Source organism: Scyliorhinus canicula, chromosome 11, assembly GCF_902713615.1.
Source record: "Scyliorhinus canicula chromosome 11, sScyCan1.1, whole genome shotgun sequence".
Lineage (NCBI taxonomy): Eukaryota > Metazoa > Chordata > Chondrichthyes > Carcharhiniformes > Scyliorhinidae > Scyliorhinus > Scyliorhinus canicula.
The window spans coordinates 34,828,359-34,850,041 of NC_052156.1; the positions used below are offsets into that span (position 1 = coordinate 34,828,359).

The following is a 21,683-nucleotide window of genomic DNA, read 5'->3' on the forward strand; positions in this document are numbered from 1 at the left end:
GTGAAAAGGGATAGTAAATAATTCAGTTTATTGTAGATCAGTGTGCTCGCCTCACGTCAACCATGAGATTATGCAACACTGCTCGTCATTCATTATGCTTTTAACTGGCCAGATTTTTCATGGATTTTTGTTTCACAATTTTGTAATTAGTAATCTGATACAACTCAGTGCCATCTACAGGGCATCTGGGACCCGAGGACAGGGCAATCAAACCAACCGGATTGAGGAATCTTCACAGATGCATGCAGAGTATACCAGATAGCAAAATTAAGAGAAATAAAGATGACATTAAGGAAGAGGAATAAAAGAGACAAAAGTGTTAAGCTTACAGCGATAATAATCAGAAATAATCAGACTCCAGACTTGGAAATGTTTGTTTTTCATGCAAGAGGGATGGTTCGAAAGTAATTAAGACTTATTAAACCATTATTAATTTACATACACCTGAATGGGCAAGGCCCAACTTTTTCTTATGCATTTAGTGGGCACCGATTGCAACTTCACATCCTTGATATATTTTGCAGTCAGCGAGGTACCAGCACAGCAAAGTGCATACAGGAACAGAATAATTCGTACAGCATCTTTCCGATTTCCACGTCTTGCTGCATGTATTAATGCCAGATGTTATTGTCTGCTTCACTCCATAACAGTGGTGAATACGGACAGCCATAGTATTATCACAAAACCAGGGCTGATGAATAGTTTGCAAAGGTGAATAGTGAAAGATAATTGCTGTAAATCGGTAACAAAGTATTCATAAACTGAAGAACTGGCATCTCAAGTACAAGATGGCTGGACTCACTTGATTAGACAACTGGTTTGTGACGCAGATCAAGGCTAGCAGCATGGGTTCAATTCCCATACCGGATAAGGTTATTCATGAAGGACCACCTTCTCAACCTTGCCTCTCGCCTGAGGGGTGGTGATCCTCAATTTAAATCACCACCAGTCAGCTCTCCCTCACAAAGTGGAAAGCAGCCTATGGTCATCTGGGACTATGCCGACTTTACCTTACAAGAGGGGAGGGGAGGTCAGCAAGAATAACAATCACCTGTCCAGAAAAAAGGAGGCAATTTAAAAGTTATCCCTCACCATGTCATTATTAGGATTTTGAATACTTTATCACAAATAACGACTGAAGACAATCCATCAACAGTGTTTAATACAAAATTATATACACGAAGACAGATTTAAAGTTTAGATGGAAAAGCAGCCAGTATGTACCGGAGTGCTCACTTAACTCCTTCAGTTGTTCCACCATTCAATGAGACCATAAATAATCTGTAACCCAACCTCAAATTCTAGTGTTTGACCCATACCCCTCAACATCTTTGATGTAGGTATTAAAATCTATCATTCTCAATTCAAAACTCAACAACTAATAAAACATCCATTGCCATTTGCAGAACCAAGTTCCAAATTCTGCTGCAGTGTTCAGAAATATTTCTTAATTTCCTTCTTCCAGGGTCCAGCTCTAATTTTTAGACCATGCCCCTAGTCCTAGACTACAGCACAACCAGCAGAAATAGTTTCTCTGCCTAATCCATCTGATGGCCATTTAAAAAAATACATCTTAACTGTCCAAATTCCAGGGACTATAACCAGTGCATAATCTCGTCACATCATTTATGGTGTTCAGGTATTGTACTGGTAAATCCAGACTGCACTCCCTTCAAAGTCAAAGTCTTTCCTAATGTGTGGTGCCCAAACTGCTCATAGCATAGTCCAGATGTCACCTAATCAAAGTTTTGTATAGCTGAAGCATGCCTTCTCTCTCCTTGTATTTTAGTCCTCGGACATAAAGTCAGCATTCCGTTAACCATTTTTGAGAATTTTCTGTACCTGTTAATGATATTTTAATGATCAATGTACCTGGATCCTGCCTCTTTGGACTTCCATCCACCCTTTCTAGTCTTTAATTTAAAAAGTGCTCTGTTTCATTCTTTTTAAGTCCAAAGTAGATGACCACATATTTGTCTACATTAAAACACATTGTAGTTGGATAGGAGAAGAAACATTTGATAGACCGAATCAACAGAATAGTTTATATTTATTTACAAATTGACAAAATAAACTGTAGCAAATCATTGGGGCAATTTATGACATTAAATTACATTATAGCCGTAGTCAAAGCAGTTTCACTCCTTTCTGGTGCTGCAATTATAGTGTGATTGCAGTCTCAATTCAGAATTTCAAAAGGAGGATGGATTATATACATTTAGCATTAGTGTGAATTAGAAAACACTGCCACTAAATATATCAAGTAAATACACTGACATATTTAACCTTCTCAAACTCCAGTTTGTGAATCTTGTGCATTATCCAGATCACCAGGCACACCATTCCCACATGCAAAAACTCCTTATCCTCTTATTTTAATAAATGAATCTTGTGCTAAATACTCAAATTAAAATTTTCCAAAGCTACATGAACTTATTTCCAAGAAGATTTTCTTCTTCATATTTAGTAGTAATCCTTTTGCCATTTTTTCCAAATAACCAAACACAATTTTTCAGCTTTATCCCTTCAATGTCTCCATTCAAAACTTAAGCCTTTTTTTGACAGGGAACCCTGACCACTCCAATAATTTATCTGAATTATAATATGTAAACACTTGGGATTATAGGAAGATAGATTCCTGTTCTTTTTGAGGCATCAATTTGTACTTACTTAAATTACAAAGAAAATTACAAGCATAATACCCTTATCAGCTGTGCCATAAATGCTTCACAATGTTAGGAATATATCTGGTTCCAAAAACTGGCTCATAATATTTTAAAAGTGCCCACAAAATGAGCTTAACATATGCAGCTAGGTTTCTACCTTTTGCATCTTGCACAGACCCAGATTATATAAAAGCTATAATCAAAATATATAGGTGGGTCCGATCAAGGACAGTAGCGGGAGATGGTGTACTGAGCGAGAAGAGAAGAAGAGGTCTTGAACGAGTACTTTTCTTCAGTATTTACGAATGAGAGGGGCCATATTGTTGGAGAGGACAGTGTGAAACAGACTGGTAAGCTCAAGGAAATACTTGTTAGGAAGGAAGATGTGTGTGCATTTTGAAAAACTTGAGGATAGACAAGTCCCCCGGGCCTGACGGGATATATCCAAGGATTCTATGGGAAGCAAGAGATGAAATTGCAGAGCCGTTGGCAATGATCTTTTCGTCCTCACTGCCAACAGGGGTGGTACCAGGGGATTGGAGAGTGGCGAATACCGTGCCCCTGTTCAAAAAAGGGAATAGGGATAACCCTGGGAATTACAGGCCAGTTAGTCTTACTTCGGTGGTAGGCAAAGTAATGGGAAGGGTACTGAGAGATAGGATTTCTGAGCATCTGGAAAGACACTGCTTGATTAGGGATAGTCAGCATGGATTTGAGAGAGGTAGGTCTTGCCTCAAGTCTTATTGAATTCTTTGAGGTGACCAAGCACGTGGATGAAGGTAAAGCAGTGGATGTGGTGTACATGGATTTTAGTAAGGCATTTGATAAGGTCCCCCATGGTAGGCTTATGCAGTAAATAAGGAGGCATGGGATTGTGGGAAATTTGGCCAGTTGGATAACGAACTGGCTAACCGATAGAAGACAGAGTGGTGGTGGATGGCAAATATTCAGCCTGGAGCCCAGTTACCAGTGGCATACCACAGGGATCAGTTCTGGGTCCTCTGCTGTTTGTGATTTTCATTAACGACTTGGATGAGGGAGTTGAAAGGTGGGTCAGTAAATTTGCAGATGATACGAAGATTGGTGGAGTTGTGGAAAGTGAGGAGGGCGGTTGTCAGCTGCAAAGAGACATAGATAGGATGCAGAGCTGGGCTGAGAAGTGGCAGATGGAGTTTAACCCCGAAAAGTGAGAGACTGTCCATTTTGGGAGGACAAATATGAATGCGGAATACAGGGTTAACGGTAGGGTTCTTGGCAATGTGGAGGAGCAGAGAGATCTTGGGGTCTATGTTCATAGATCTTTGAAAGTTGCCACTCGAGTGGATAGAGCTATGAAGAAGGCCGATGGTGTGCTAGCGTTCATCAGCAGAGGGATTGAATTTAAAAGCAGTGAGGTGATGATGCAGCTGTACAAAACCTTGGTACGGCCACATTTGGAGTACTGTGTGCAGTTCTGGTCGCTTCATTTTAGGAAGGATGTGGAAGCTTTGGAAAAGGTGCAAAGGAGATTTACGAGGATGTTGCCTGGAATGGAGAGTAGGTCTTGAGAGGAAAGGTGGAGGGTGCTCAGCCTTTTCTCATTAGAACGGAGAAGGAAGGATGAGGGGAGACTTGATAGAGGTTTATAAGATGTTCAGGGGAATAGATAGAGTGGACAGTCAGAGACTTTTCCCCCGGGTAGAACAAACCATTACAGGGGGACATAAATTGAAGGTGAATGGTGGAAGATATAGGGGGGATGTCAGAGGTAGGTTCTTTACCCAGAGAGTAGTGGGAGCATGGAATACACTGCCTGTGGAAGTAGTTGAGTCAGAAACATTAGGGACCTTCAAGCGGCTATTGGATAGGTACATGGATTACAGTAGAACGATGGGGTGTAGATTAATTTGTTCTTAATCTCGGACAAGAGTTCGGCACAACATCGTGGGCTGAAGGGCCTGTTCTGTGCTGTATTTTTCTATGTTCTATGTACACTTTAATGTGAATGAAGGTGAGCTAATCACCCAATGGATTATTCACTCTCCCACCTGTGAACTACAATTAATTGATTTATTGATCTCAATCTTATTGATACTGCTACGTCTGAGGATTTCTCTCTCCAGGGCACTAAATATCTTCTCCTCACATCCCTGCAATGTTAACATTTTTTAGATTTGTTTCTGGGGTGGGATGATATTGTCAAATCCACATTATTGCTCCTCACTAGTCACTAGTCACCTTGAAGTAGTGATGGTTAGCCTTCTCTTAACTGAAGACATTGCGATAATTATACTCACACTTTACCACAGTCACCCAATTCTAACTTACTTCTTGAGTTCAAAGTGATAGTTAACTTTCCTTTCCCTCCTCTTATAACTTTGAGACTTTTAAAACACAAGTTTAGAACTACCTAATTACTATCCTCTGATTCATCTCATTTCCATCAGCACTACATTCCCATTTTGTATTGTCAGGATACACGTTATTCTAGAATCCATCATCTAAGTCATGAATATGGATTGTAAATAGCTGAGGCTCCAGCACTGATCCTTGCAGTAGTTATTGTTACAGCTCGTCAACTTGAAAACGCCCCACATATATCTACACTCTGTTGGCTAATCCTCCATCCACCTTAATATATTACTTCCAATTCCATGAGCCCTTGAGTGTGAGAGATACCTGACTGAATGCCTTCTGGAAATCCAGGTATATTACATCCACTGATCCCTCTCTATGCCCCTACTAGCTACATCTTCTAACAGCTCAAAACGTCAAGCACAATTTCCCTTTCATAAAGTTGACTGTCTGATCATGCTTTGATTTGCTTGTTAAGACTTCCTTAATAATAGATTCCAACATTGTCCTGATTACCAGTGGCTAACTGACCTGCAGTTAGCAATCTTGGCTGAAGCACCAGCTGGGCAATAAAGTGGCCTTATCACTTCTGGTTCAGGGAAGGAGAATGGAGAAGCAGTAAAGCAATCAGCTGAGACTTCCGCTTCCGAAGCCTTGCCAGCTAGATTTGACAAAATTATATGTGTTACTGTGAAGGAACAATGGGTCAGATTCAGCTTTGCTGCCCCTTTTTCTGAAGAGCAATTGAGCTTATTAAATGGAAAAACATGTCACCACCTTAACTTTTGGAGTTAGGGGGAATAAGTCAAAACGTTGGTATATTTCTTTAGCACAGACAGCTCACTTCCAAGCAACATAATCTGAAAGGGAAAACATCCAAACACTCATGCATGGTTACCCAACAAGCAGCCATATACAGTTGTCAATAGTTGAGTAAAATGGCATGGATGCAATAAATCTCAGTGAACAATGAAATATTCATTCCAGATTTCAATGTGGAGACAAAGGCAAAATCAATACCAGTTAAAAATCTATGTTAACAGTGTTAAAATTAGTCTCTCAACCTACCAGCACCCTTTACAAAATATAGGGATCAGGCAAAAATCAATCAGTTTGGTTAGAAGAATGTTTTTACATTATTCCAGACATGGGCACATTCCATTTTCCACTCCCAATGCAGATTAACAGATTAAGAGTGGGCACTCGAGGTGCTTTTGCCGGCTAGAGCAAAAGTAAGATTTTTGGACTGTTATTAGTGTCTTCCACCGTGAAGACTGGCGCATCATATCCAATTAACTCCTCTGCCATTTCCGGATTCCCTATTATTTTCCCAGTCTCATATTCTCTAAGGGGCCTATGTTCATTTCTGCCTCTCTCATCCTTTTTATATGTTTAAAAGAATCTCTTGCTGTCCGTTTTTATGTGACTTGTGAGTTTACCTTCACAGTTTATCTTCTCCTTTATTATTTTTTGGTCATCTTATGTTTGTTTTGAAAACCTTCCCAATCCTTTGGCTTACCACTAATCTTTGCTGCATTATATGATAGTCTTAAACTGAAAGACTATCCTTCACTTCCTTGATTTATCCCCTTCCTAGAATCCTTCTTCTTCACTGGGATATATCTTTGTTCTGAGTTATGAATGAGTTTCAGAAATGTCTGCCATTGCTGATCAACCATTGTTCCTGCTAAACTCCTTTCCCAATTCATTCCAGCTAACAATGCCTTCATTCTTTTATAATTGCCCTTATTTAAGTGTACACAGTTGTTTCTGACACAAGTTTCTCACTCTAAAATTGAATGCTAAATTCTACCATTATATGATCACTGCATCCTAGAGGATCGTTCACTCTGCAATTGTTTTTTTAAAAGTATTTTTATTGAGGACATTTTCCATTACAACAGGGTAATACCGAAACACATAACAAATACAATTCAAAACTTAAGCACCCTCCCAACCCCCAAAATGCAAACAAAACCCAACCAGAATTACATCTCCCCCCCACCTCCAGCATCTGACAAGGGCAGACTGCCTGAAATAAGAAATGAAAGGCTACCATTTCAAGTAGAACCCTCCTGCCAACCCCCTCATGATGTACTTAACATTGTCAGAGTACACAAACTCCACAAGGTCATTCAACCAGGACAAATCACTGGGCAGAACTGGAGTCCACCACCCTAACAGAGTTCGCCTCTGTGGGAGTCTTTCAAGCGACATTTGATTAGGATTCAGGAAAGTCACGTTCCTGAGAGAACGAAGGATAAGTATGGGACGTTTAGGGAGCCTTGGATAACAAGAGATATTGTGAACCTCGTCAAAAAGAAAAAGGAGACTTTTGCACGGTCTAGACGAGTGGGGAGTCGAAACCCTCGAGGAGTATCAAGAAAGTAGGCAGGTACTGAAGCGGGAAATTAGGAGGGCTCATGAAAAGTCCTTGGCAAGTAGAATTAAGGTGAATCCCAAAGCTTTTTATTCATATGTAAAAAGCAAGAGAGTGAAATGGGGGGAATCTATGTGTTGAGCCAAAGGAAATGGGTGAGGTGCTAAATGAGTACTTTGCATCAGTGTTCACCAAAGAAAAGGTCTATGTGGAAGATAATTCTTGGGTAGGGTGTGTGGACAGTTTGGATCATGTTAACATCAAATAGGAGGTATTGGGTCTTTTATAAGATATTACGGTAGATAAGTCTCCTGGGCCGGATGGGATTTACCCTAGAATACGGAGGGAAACAAGGGAGGAAATTGCTGGAGCCTTGACTGACATCTTTATATCCTCGTTGGCTACAGTTGAGATCCCAGAGGACTGGAGAATAGCTAATGTGGTACTGTTGTTTAAGAAAGGTAGCAGGGATAATCTTTGGAAACCATAGGCCGGTGAGCTTGATGTTGGTAGCAGGTAAATTATTGGAGAGAATTCTCAAGGACAGGTTTATACCCATTTGGAAACAAAATTGACTCATAAGCGATAGACAGCATGGTTTTGTGAAGGGGAGGTCCTGCCTTACTAACTTGTTTGAACTGTTTGAGGAGGTGACAAAGATGGTTGATGAGGGGAGGGCAGTAGATGTTGTTTCCATGGACTTTCGTAAAGCCTTTGACAAGGTGCCTCACGGCTGACTGGTACAAAAGGTGAAGTCACACGGGATCAGAGCTGAAGTGGTAAGATGGATACAGAACTGGCTCGGTCACAGAAGGCAAAGGGTAGCAGTAGAAGGGTCTTTTTCTGAATCTAGCGTTGTGACTAGTGGTGTTCCACAGGGATCTGTGCTTGGGCCTCTGTTTTGTGTAGTATACATTAACGATTTGGGCGAAAATGAGGCTGGTCTGATTAGTAAGTTCACGGATGACACCAAGGTTGGTGGAGTGGTAGATAGTGTTGAGGATTGTCAGAAGATACAGCAGGACATAGGTAGGCTGGAGACCTCAGCAGAGAAATGGCAAATGGAGTTTAATCCGGACAAATGTGAGGTAATGCATTTTGGTAGGCCTAACAGAGGGGAAGTTTACCATAAATGGCAAAACTCTTAGGAACATAGAAAGACAGAAATCTGGGCATGCAGGTCCACAGATCTTTGAAGGTGGCAACAGGAGAAGTGGACAAGGTAGGTTCACAGGAGAAGAGGGCAATGTGCATATCAGGTGCAGACTTTGGCAAGTTCCTTTGTGCCGTCTTCATCTTTATGAAAACAGGAAATCCAACTTTGCACTTGTAGGTCGTCGTGAAGGGCAGTAGCAACAAAATGCTTGTTTTACTCAGCACTAGATGCTCCGGAGAGATGCTACTCCAGAATGCTGACAGCCTCATGGGCTTTTCATGAGTTTTTAAAACGTGGTTTCACAGTTCAGGTACAGCAGTATCATCTTTACATTTGGAGTGAGCTACAAGTTAATAACTGACTCTGCAGTCTCAACTGCAAAAGGATTTTTTCACCCGCCAGTTCTCTTTCAAAATCTGAAACTTCTCATTTGCCTGTACTTCCCTACATAACCTAAAATCCCTATGGTGCAGAAGGAAGCAATTCAGCTCACCGAAACTGCACTGAGCATCTGAAAGAGCACCCTACCCAAATCCATGCTGTCAAACTACCCACTTAACCTTTTGGACAAGGGGCAACAGAGCCAGAGGCACATCTTGACAATCCTCTTTGCTTGCTTTTCAGCAGCTAGAAAATGGAAGAAGCTCTCCTCCATGATTTGATAACAAAAACACATACACAAGAGTGCTTGACATCAAGTGTACGTGCAGGACGTGTGCCGTGCATACTGCTGCCACTTCTATTTACAAGGTGGCAGCAGCCACCAATCTCAAAAAATGCCAGGAGCTCAGTGACCCTCCCATCACCGGTCCGCATCATGGTCCACCTGTCCTAGGAAATCTGCCATTCTTATCGGATCTGGCCTGCATGTGACTCTAGACCCACAGCAATGTGTTTGATCCTTAAAATGCCCTATGAAATGGCACAGGAAGCCACTCAGTTCGAGGTCAACAAACACAAGACTTTTATGTAGAGTTGAAAATGACAGCAAATGATGAACACATTGGAATAAGAATTTAGAGTTGTAGAAGGGCCAAGGGTTCAGCAACATACAAAGAGAAAAAAAGGTAACTTTGACGGAGGCCGGGCGGCACGGTGGCACAGTGGTTAGCATTGCTGCCTACGGCGCTGAGGACCCGGGTTCGAATCCCGGCCCTGGGTCACTGTCTGTGAGGAGTTTGCACATTCTCCCTGTGTCTGCGTGGGTTTCACCCCCACAACCCAAAGATGTGCAGGTTAGGTGGATTGGCCACGATAAATTGCCCCTTAATTGGAAAAAAAGAATTGGATATTCTAAATTTATAAAAAAAAAAACTTTGACGGAGGCCAAGTATTCTTGGTGGTCAATAGGGTGTAGGATTCAGCTCAACACACAGTTGCAAAGGACAGAACGAATGAGTAGCCATGAGGTAGATGAGTCAATAGCTAGCACAAAGATAGATGGTTTCAGTGGTAACAAAGAGGAATATTATTCAAAAGGATGATGACATTATCCTCCTGATGTAAATTGTCCATAATCTTATTTGAAAATTATCTGTAATCTCTCCAGTCCAAAATACTTGGGCCCACATTTCTGGAATTTACTGGATTATAGAAGGATGTTACAATATCTAACCGGTTAAAGGGATATGGGGAACAGGTAAGGAGGTGGCCTTGAGGCCACGAAGAGATCAAACATGATCTGATTGAATGACAAAGCACGTCTGAAGGGCTGAATTGCCTACTTCTGCTCCTAATTCCTACGTTCCTATGGTTCGCAAGTACATGAACCAGAAAATACTGCAGACAGAAAGATTTATCTGAAGACAAAGCAGCGATAAAAAATAAAGCAGTAATAAAGATTGCTTTACTGATCGAATTACCTTATCTTCCATGTTTCAGCTAAAACGATTCCATAAGTTGCTTGGCTCTGCTCAAAATTTCCAGATAACTGGCATTTCCGAACAATAGATTTCCAGACTGGTGAAGTTACGGTTTATTCCATTTCATTATAACAACAGCATTTTGAGAGAACACTACCTGCTTTCTAGAACATGTCATTAAAGCAATGTTTTGCTGGCTAAACACAGAACAATGCCAGCGTTATTCTACTTACCACTAAATATGCTACTTTGTGCATTTCAATTGGTTTTTAGTTTTACCATTAGATTTCTCAATAAACTCAATAGATTTGTCAGGCCAACTATTAAACACAAACATTCAAAATAAACTATTTTCATTGTGGAAATGAAAACAATAGCACCTGCAAGAATACAGCAGGCTGCCAATTCTTATAAATCCAACATAAATAAACAGACTGGAAACAAGAATTTATGTAACCCTGCATTCCTGGAAACATTCAAAAGAGTCAAACTGAATAAATAAAATCCAATATTTAAGTGTTAAATATGTTAACATGCATGAGATTCATACATTTCTTTTTTAACTTTATATGGATGCAATTCCTTTCGTGATCTAGGTTATACAAGCAGCTGTTTTCTAATTATGCCAAACCTATGTAACCTGAATGGAGCGGATTTCAGTTTAATAGCTACACAGCATCAAGAAGACAGATTAGCATGTACCAAGTGGTGGCAGTTAAAAAAGCTCTATCATTTGCAAAATACGGACTTTATAAAATTCACTGTCAAAAATATCTTTCAGTCCCATCACTCGGTGTGTTAAAAGATGCATGCAAGTGTGTTAGTTAGCCATCCTAACATGCTTTGAATTGATACAGGAAGCTTTGCAATGTTTTGCGTTTGTGTGGGACATCCTCATTTAATGGTTCATCACAGGAATGGAGTACTGACCACAATTCACAGCACCCATTCATGAAGGAATTGGAGAATAATTGCTTCGACTTAAAAACAAAGTGTCGGAAAAAATTCTGCAGGTCTGACAGCACATGTCGAGAGAAAAACAGAATTAATGTTGAGTCGGTGACTCTTCCGAATTAAAAATTATATTTGACTTGAAACATTAGCTCTGTTTCACTCTCCACAGATGCTACCAGACCTGCTGAGTTTTTCCAGCACTGTTTTTATTTTACATCTCCATCACCTTCCGTATTTTGTCTTTAATCCCTTCTACATATCTATTTCTGTTGAATCAGTCTCATCTGCAACCCCCACCCCGCCAACCCCCGCACCCCCAGGATGGTGAATGTGGATTTTGCAGCAACAATTACAGCCTCTTTATGCAGTAAAATAGATTAAATACTTTTAATAGATTTGACATATTTTGTACACAGGACAACAGTTACTGCTTTCAATCCCAAAAAGCAGTCATGGTAGAAGGAAGATGTTTCTACACAGTAACCACCGGACTCTAGACAGCAACTCTGTTTCATTAGGTTGCAAATACTATAATCTCATACTATAATGAAAGTTTCTTCATATTCAACTTGAAAAAAATCACATGCATCATGCTGATGGTTTGGAAGGTTCAAATAGGATTTCCTTTCAGCTTAAGTTGCACTGCAACCATAAGAAAATGGAGTTTATTAAACTTGATGTAATAGCTGATCAGAATCTGGACTGAATCATCTATTTTAGACATCTCACCATCTAATTATGGTTTTGAGTACTTGCAATGTCACCAGAATTTGGCCAAGATTGGGGGGGGGGGGGGGGGGGGGAAAGAGAGTGGAAGATAACCCAAGATTTTCTGACAGCCTTTCCTTGAAAATGTTAACACTAATCATTTTAATGTCATTTTTCTCCAAGCCTAAGGAAATTAGATTTTCTTTTACAAAACCAATTACTGTCCGTTTTGAGCGCTGAACAGGCTGCTGCGCAATCGACTTTTCCCTTTAAAGCGGTGAAATCAAAGAAAATACGAGCTTCATTGCGTCTAACCCGAAATTACTTTTTGAAAGGTAAACGATGAAATGTTAATTCATACACAATGGGCTAATTTTAGCCCACGATTTAATAACTGACAGACAAGGGGCGTTTCAGAGCAGGGCAATTTTAAAATGGTCTAGGGAAGTAATGTAGAAACTTCAAAAAAGGTTAGCCAGCGTCATCCCCTCGCTCCCAGACTTCTTCATACCCGGGGGAAAAGAGAATTTTCCGGGATGACTAAGATTATTAACGTGAAGTAAATAGGTGACGCGCCGGTGGAATGAAAAAAAAAACATACTGCGAACTCGGGGAATGGGTAGTTTCGCAGCTTGACAAGTGTCACGCTAAACCTCTTGCGTCAAAATAAACGACCGGCCCGATCTCCCAATCCTCCGGATTGTTGGCAGTGGCTTTATTCCCCCCCCCCCCCCCTTCTTACATTTATTAAACGATATACATCTATCTACAGTCGCCCATCTTCGATACCATTGATACATTAAAATGGCATTGGCCAGATTTGCAAACACAGCAGTTACAAGAATACAACATGTCTCTTTAATGCTTGCCTCACATTTTCAGTGACTGTGACCTGGGAGGATAACCGGTGTCGATTGCACGGCAGTTTGACATCTACCGTCGAAATGTACCCAAACCAGCGGGCATGGAGTTTCAAACAAACCCAAAACCCCTCTCCCGTGAGCGAATTGAATGTTTACTACAAGTGGGACAGCTGGGAGAGTGAAGAGCTATTTGACAAGAGTACAGGCAGGCGGTCAGTGTCAGCACCTTACCTGAAGTTCACACCAGGCGACCTCCAGCCACGTCTCCGTGTCCAGACCCTTGTAGACAGTTTTGAAAGAGCCTCTTCCAAGTTCAATATCAAACTTGAGGAACCTGCCGTCGGGGGAAGTGGCGACCGCCTGCATCTCCGCTTCCTCCTCGTTCTCTTCGCTCTTGGATTTGGAGAGGTCTTTGGGGCTCTCCGCCGGCTCCCTGGCCGCGCTCTCGCCCGCTTTGCCGTCCTTCTCTTCGTCGGCGCTGACACTCTCGGTGGCGCTGCCCTTCTTGCCGGCTTGGCTCTCGGTGCTGGAGCCTTCGGCGGCCGCTTCGCCCTGCAGAGCCCTCAGCGCCACGCTCTGCGGCGGCGGCTCCGGCTCGGCCCCGTTCTGCAGCAGCCGGCTCGTCCGCTCCGCCAGCGGCGGCGGCACCGACAGCGGCACCGAGAGCGGCACGATCCGCCTGACGAAGCGCTGAGTGTGGCTCGGGTAATCCTGGCCGGGGGGATTGAGCCCGGGGGCCGCCGCTCGCCGCCTCCTCATCATCATCACTGCAGTAGAGTCCATGTTGCTGCAGCTGCCGCCGCGAGCCGCCTCCGGTCCGCCCTCGAGGCCATTCCCAGCGGTAGCGCCGTCCGCAGACACCACACTGCCGGCGGCGGCGTCTCCCCCTGAGCCGCCGGTATCACTCCCTTCGGCGGCGGTTATCTCCGTCAGCCCCGGCTTCCCGCTCTCCCGGGGCTCCATTTAAATTATGTCCGAAAACAAAAAAATAGATATATAAATATATAGATGTGCGTGTAAATAAAATGACCAAACTGGAGGGAGCCGCGCCGGGGATGGGAGCAGACACGATGCCTCGCTGCAAAGAGCGCAGCCCCGACTGACGCAGCTCTCTCGGTGCTCAACTCCCCCTCCCCGACCACCACCCCGGCACCAACTGACCCCCCTCCCCCCGGCCCAAAAGACGCTTTCGCACAACAGCCCCGGAGCTGCAACTTTATCCATTCAGAGGAACAGCTAAAGCCTCCAGCCCCGTGTCGTCACGAGCGCTCCGACATGCCCGCGCTCTCCCGCTAGCTCGCTCCCTCCCTCGGGCGGCGGCGGCGCGGGTGGGCTGCCGGGCGCACGCACGCCCCGTGACGTCGGCGGCACGCCAGCGTCGGTGCGCGCAGCCACCTGCAGCCGCGCGAGCCGCAGCGCGAGGCTTGTCCCCAGGTGGGCTTCGCCGGTGGTTCCATCCAGCCGCGCGCGCTGTCACTGCTGCTCCTCACACACACACACACACACACCGGTCAAACCCCACTCAACCCAGTGCCAACCCAATACACTTGACGTCCCGACTTCACCGGCCCCACAAGTCTTAATGAGGCGACATTAATGTGATTTATTTTAGACATAAAGTGACATTAGCTGAAGAGCTGGACTCGACGCAATCGAAACGCTAACCGTGTTTCTCCCTCCACAGACATGCTGTCAGACCTGCGGAGTTTGTCCAGCATTTTCTGTTTTTATTTCAGGAAGTTTCCAGCATCCGTGGTATTTTGGTTTTATCACAATAGCGTTGTTTGTGTCAGTTGGACAGTCAATACCCTGCGGTACACGGCAAAGGATAAACAGGCTTTGAAACCTGCAGAGAGTACATTTGTAATTTTCTGTTAGAAAATAAACCTATTGCATAATACCTGGACCAGTATGTTATGCCTTCAAATCTTTTAGCAGGAACATCTTTATGAACTTTTTATTTATGTCACAATGAGCAATGGATTATTGTGATAAATATTTATATTTTCATGGTCAACGCACTCAAGAAACACTGGTGGTAAATCCTCATTCACAAATACATAAACATAATTCTTACAATGTCACTTGCAGTTTTTTTAAAATCTATATCTAATGCACAAGCATTAGTTGATATTTAATGATACATTACTGTTAGTCCTAATGAGAAGTCTTGAGGCATGAGGGACAATTATAATACTGTCATGGAACATAAACAACCAGGACAAGTGAGCGGCAACGTGGATCGGAGCTGCATCTGTTATAATTCTCAAACTTTTCAGCGCGTTTATTAAGGCAGTACAATAAAATTAAAATCTTATGTCAATGTCTGATTTCTCCCCCCCCCCCCCCCCCCCCCCCACTTCTGCTGAAATGCCATAAAAATAAAAGCTTTCCGTTATTTTGTCCACATCGTCAGATCTGAACCTAGTCAATGAGACAAATTTTCCAGGTTCACATTGCAGGGAGTCTCATTCAGAAGTCACACATTTTGGGAATTCTGCTACCCACTGTCCTCTCCAATCCACAATTTCCCAGTCATTTGCTACAATGGTTGGAAAATTGCAGTTGATATCGACAGAACCAAGAAAAGGCAAATTACCTTGAGTCAATATTATCAGGCTATTTAACAGTGATGGCATCATCAAAGACTGCCATTCTGTCTTCTACGGTACTTTCAGCAATGGCAACTGGTTTGTAATTAGCTAATCCAGAGTGTTTTTGTGCTTTCCCTAACTCGATGGTAGTGACACGAATTGTAGCCTTCCTATTGCTATATTAATTGAGATAAATTAATTCAATGAACCTTTTCCAGCATCTTTAATTTCTCAGAATTTGGAAACTAATAAGTGTGAAATGTTAAGGAAAGAGTGAGGTTTTACATGAAGACCAGAGTTGGTTCAGAATATTAACTTGATAAGAAAAATTGTAACTTTGTAAGAGATGGGTAAAAATGCATTTAGAGTATTAAAAATGGATTGAAACAGTTGATTCAGGAAATTATAAATTTATTTGATAAAGGTCAGTCACAGCCTTCATAGAAGTGTTATTGACTGAATAGTGATCATGCCATAGCAAGTTATGAAACTGAGAAAAGTAAATAGGTAATTTGTGCACTGGCACCAGATAAGGTAAATGTATTGGACAAGCAGTCTGACAATTCAGAGGAAATGGAGGCATCAAGAGAGTTGGCCATGAGATAGGACTGGGTGCCATCAGGGTACATGTCGAAATGTATGTTGTGTTTTCAGATGATGTCACTGAGGTGCAGCGTGTAGATGAAAAATAGGAAGAGGCTAAGCATAGATCACAGAATCATAGAATTTACAGTGCAGAAGGAGGCCATTCAGCCCATCGAGGCTGCACCGGCACTTGGAAAGAGCATCCTACCGAAGCCCACACCTCCACCCTAACCCAGCAACCCCACCTAACACTTTTTGACACTAAGGGCAATATAGCATGGCCATCCAACTAACTTACACATCTTTGGACTGTGGGAGGAAACCGGAGCACCAGGAGGAAACACACGCTGACACGGGGAGAACGTGTAGACTCCACACAGACAGTGACCTAAGCTGGGAATCAAACCTGGGACCCTGGAGCTGTGAAGCAACTGTGCTAACCACTGTGCTACCATGCCACCCTTCGGGGACAACAGAGGTAATGATGTAGAAGCAGAAAGAGAAGCCACTGAGGATAATTTTCCAGCTATGATTAGATACGTACGCATGGAGGTAGGTGAATACAGTCCCAACCAACTGGATGATGGTGGATGGTTAAGGACACAGCTGGTTGTAAGCAAGCACAGGGAAAGAGTGGGCAGAGTGGCAGGAAGAACAAAAGAGAAGGTCTGTGATAGGGTGGAAGGCAAGAGGGATGATGGTGGCGGACAAAAAGGAGATGATGCTGGGACAATAAATAGACGAGTTGGAGGAGAATAGCAGAATCATTACCAGCAGCCTTTGTCCATAAACAAAATAAAAATAATGGGAGATGAGGTTATGGCCTGAAATTCTTGAACTTAATCCAGAAAATTGCAAAGTGTTCAATCCAAATTGAGCTAATATTCTTCAAGCTTAATGTCCAGCCTTTCAAATCAAGTAGGTGTGGATACAAGTGGCTGAGGAAATGAGCTCCAGGATTGTGATCATTAGAAGTTGCAGGCAGCAACCCAAAGGAGTCAAGGACCACAGAAGGGCAGGAAAGTGAATGGAATAGCACTTTCCGGTGCCAATCCTCACACTCTGAATTTCCCAGCATTTATTCTTTGCGCTTTTTACCTATCCTATCGTTTTAATGATATCTTTTATCTTATTCTGATATATCTCACTTGATCTTTCGATTTATCAAAGGGGCGACTGTAGAAGTCAGGTATTTTAAATACACTTAATATAGGTAAGTTAAATCCCAGTCTTAAAATGAAAGAAACATACAACTTCCAAACTCAGACATGTGTTTGGGAAACACAGAATCACTGATAAAAACATCACATTCTTTCAAGGACAGGGGCTAAATCCCATGGGCTGTAAGGTGGAATAATTAAAGGCTCCATTGTTCTGATTCCAGGCCACTTGTGATAACAGCCTGAACCACATTCCATAACGTATGCAAGCCGAAACATTTTAGACTGTGTCAAAAAAAACAGTTTATGATGAGATGACATAACGTCTTAATTGTTGCAGATAAGCAACAATTGGAAGTGGCGTTGCATCGTGAGGATGGACGGCTTGTTATCAAATCAAATGTGTTTTGAATATAGCTTAAACCAATTAGGATTATATTGGGGTGTGATCGGATTGCTTAAGACAGAAAGACAGAAAGAAAGAAAGACAGAAAGACAGAAAGACAGAAAGAAACAGAGAGAAAGAGACAGGAAAGAGACAAAGAGAACAAGACAGAAAGAGAGAGAGAGAGAGAAAGTAAAGGAAGAGAATTAGAAAAGAGTTCTGTATTCCTATTTCATTTTCATACTTTGACTTCAGCCTTTGACTTTTAAAGTTGTGTTCAGGCTATTGTCTCAGAAGATAATTCCTGTGATTCTTTGAAGAAAATCAAATTGTCTACAAACTACCTTTTAAATGAAATTCAAGTTGTAACCAATGAACTTCAAATAAAACAATTCTTATTTGCACCTGACAAGTTTTTAACTTGAATTTCTACTGAGTTTCACCAATGTCTCAACAACAACCGGCAACCGTAAATTGAATAAAACTTCATAAATTCAAAGATACAACAATTCTCCAGCACAACACTCCTCAGCAGCTCCACTCACTCCTCCCACTCTAAGCAGTTCCTCACAACCTCACCGGAACAAACAACACTCACCATCTGCTGGAGCAAGAGTGACCACCTTTGACATCAAGGCCACATTTGACCAAGTGTGGCATAAAGGTGCTCTAACAAAACTGGAGTCAATGGGAATCGGGAGGAACTCTCTGCCGGTTCGAGTCATATCTGTCCCAAAGAAAAATGGTTTTGGTAGTTAGAGGTCAGTCATCTCAGCTCCAGGACATCACTGCAGGAATTCCTCAGGCTTCCTTCCATCACCAGGTTAGAAGTAGGGATGTTTACTGATGATTGAACAGCATTTAGCACCATTCACAGCTCATCAGACACTGAAGCAATCTATGTCCAAATTCAACAAGACATGGACAATACCCAAGCTTGGGCTAACAAGTAGCAAGTAACATTCATGCTACACAAGCGAGAATCTAACCATTAGCCCTTGACATTCAATGGCATTACCAATGCTGAATCCCCACAATCAACATCCTGAGGGTTACCATTGACCAGAAACTTTACTGAACTGGCCATATCAATACTATGGTTACAAGAGCAGGTCAGAGGCTAGGAATCCTGTGGTGCGAAACTCACCTCCTGTCTCCCAAAGCTTAGCCATAATTCACAAGATAGACGTCAGGAGTGTAAAGGAATATTCTCCACTTGGCTGGATAAGTGCAGCTCCAACAACTCTACTTGATTGGCACCCCATCCACAAACATTCACTCCCTCCACCACTGACACACCGTAGCAGAAGTGTGTACCATCTGCAAGATGCACTACAGAAACTCACCAAGACTTCTTGAACAGCACTTTCCAAACACACGACCATTGGCATCTACAAGGGTAAGAACAGCAGACACATGGGAATACCACCACCTCCAAATCACTCATCATCCATGGAAATATTTCGCTGTTCCTACACTGTCACCAGTCAAAGTAATTAAACTCTCTCCCTAACTGCACTGTGGGTGTACCTACAATATATGCTCAGCAGTGGCTCAAAAGGAAGCTCAAGGGAAATTAGGGATGTGCAATTAATGCTGGTCTAACTAGCAAAGTCTACATTCCTTGAATTCATAAAAAAAAACACACACTCATGTTCAGATTTTTTCCCAATTAAGGGGCAATTTAACATGGCCAATCCACCTACCCTGTACATTTTTGGGTTGTGGGGGTGAGACCCACGCAGACACGGGGGAGAATGTGCAAACTCCACATGGACAGTGACCCGGGTCCTCGGCGCCATGAGGCAGCACTGCTAACCACTGCGCCACCGTGCCACCTCTTGTCCTCATCTTTGTGCCATCTCGTGGCCTGCACATTGTCCTTCCCTCCTCTTGACATAATCCATTTTCACGCTCACTATTTTCTGCTTTCTCTCCTTGCATGAGAAGTATGTGCAGCACTGCAGAGAGGAGCACAGAACTGGAGGGGGCCGCCTGTGACAGCCACTTGCACTTGTTTGCCACCTGATGCACTGGGAATGAGGTCTTGTTCCAGGAGGCTGCAGATGTCAGCAATGATTTTCTGTAGAAGTCGAAGCTTCCCAAATTATTGGTGCTTACGTGTGTCGATAAATCTGATCTTCTGCCTGTGCTGGGGATCCTGGCTCCTGTGTCCAACCCTCTGTCTTGTTGAGCAACATGTGGCTGAGGCTACTTTTGGTGCTGACACTGGTGTTGCTCCTGCTCTTTCTCTTAATCCTCATCAGAGGTGCAAGGTCGAGCTCCTTATGTTGCACCCATGTTATGGTGAAGGCTGAGAGCAGAGCTGTGCAAATCAAGATAAGTAAAGTCTGAGGCAGATGAGCTAAATTCCAAGAAGCTGGAAATTGCCTGTCAAGTGGTGCAAGTACACTCTCAAAAGAAGTGTTAGGAGCACCAATCTCACATTTGCGCAGGGCTGCAGCCTATCAATTTCACTGTTTGAAGGCTCCCCAGTCAGTCACTTTCACTGAAGAAGTAGTTTCCACTGGTCTCACCCAGGCAGGTTCCACACAGCTCGAGAAATAGGTCCATTGGCTATTAAAGCCAGAATTCTGCGTTATGTACTGAGTTTGAAGATTTTAATTTCTTACCTGACTACACCCAGCGTTTCCTGCTCACCATGCAAATCCATTTGGGTTAGACCCAGAAGTGAACAGGATCTTGTCGTGTTCCAAACTATCACCACTTCTGAAGGCTACAAACCACCACCTGCCCACACCGGAACCTGCTTCCCCTTGGCAGTTAATATTCTGCTCTAAACCCTGCTCACCCATCATGCCTGTGTTGGCTGATTTACATTGGCTCCTGCTTGAACAATGCTATGATTTTAAAATTCTCATCCTTGTTTCAAAGTGCTCAACGGCCTTGACTTCCATCTCTGTAATTTCCCAGAGCCCCATAACACTGCAGGATATCTGTGCTCTTCTAATTCTGGCCTCTTGAGCGTCACCGATTTTAATTTGCCCATTATTGGACCGAGACCTACATTCTAGATCTCTCTTCCTCTCTACCTTGCTTCACTCCCTTAAGATGCTCCTTAAAACCTACCTCTTTGACCAAGTTTTTGGTTATCTGCCCTAATGTCACATTTTGTTTTATAATGCTCCTGTGGGATATTTTACTATGCTACAGACACTATATAAGTACAAATTGTTGTTATTGTTTTTCCAGTTCTGATGAAAGGTCATTGACCTGAAACGTTAATGCTGTTTCTCTCACCACAGATGCTGCCAAAATTGCTGAGTATTTTCAGCATTTTCTGTTTGTATTTCAGATTTTTACCATCAGTAAGTTTTACTTTTGTACCTGAGGCACACAGTACGTAGCTTTGGTTCCTTCCCAATCCTTGGCAAATTAGACTTAGTTTAGCAATGGATTAAAATGATGGGAAAAAATATTCTATTTCACAGATATCCCACATTTTGAAAAGCACAAAACTTCATTCCACCCCAGGCAAAGAAAAGTTATCATCTTTTTATACATTTATAAAATAGGAAGATTAATACTAATGTGAACCACCCAACAAGCATACATTTCTTAGGATTATAACTATAACTTGTTTTTTTAAATATTTAAAATACATCACCCATTTTCCAATCTATTTTTCCCAAAGAAACGCATTTGATCAGAATCAGCAATAAGGGGCGCGATTCTCCCATATGGGGAGAAATCGTAAGGCTGGCGTCAAATCCGGGCGGGTTTGACGCCAGCCCCCCCCCCTTCCCGACCGGGAACCGATTCTGGTCCCCGGTCGGGGCTAGCATCCCGACGCCGTAAACTCCGGCATCGCGGGCTTAACGAATTTCGTTAAGCCCGCTTGCCAGAGTTAGCGCCGGCTGATGCGTCATATGACGTCAGCCGCACATGTGCGGATTGGAAGACTCCAACTCGCGCATGCGCGGATGACGTCATCGCGCATTTGCGCGAAACCCGCGCATGCGCGGGCCGGGATGCCCCTCAGCCGCCCCGCGAATGGATACTGCGGGGTGGCGGA

General features: G+C 42.9%; 1 protein-coding gene across 1 annotated transcript in view; it reads right to left on the reverse strand.

Annotated features, from left to right (window-relative positions):
- Positions 1-14,056, reverse strand: part of wnk2 (WNK lysine deficient protein kinase 2) — a 296,693-nt gene extending 282,637 nt beyond the window's left edge. Inside the window, 1 exon segment of the mRNA XM_038812754.1 lies at positions 13,155-14,056. Coding sequence (XP_038668682.1) covers positions 13,155-13,886 — 732 coding nt within the window. The 5' untranslated portion in view covers positions 13,887-14,056.
- Between the last annotated feature and the right edge of the window lie 7,627 nt (positions 14,057-21,683).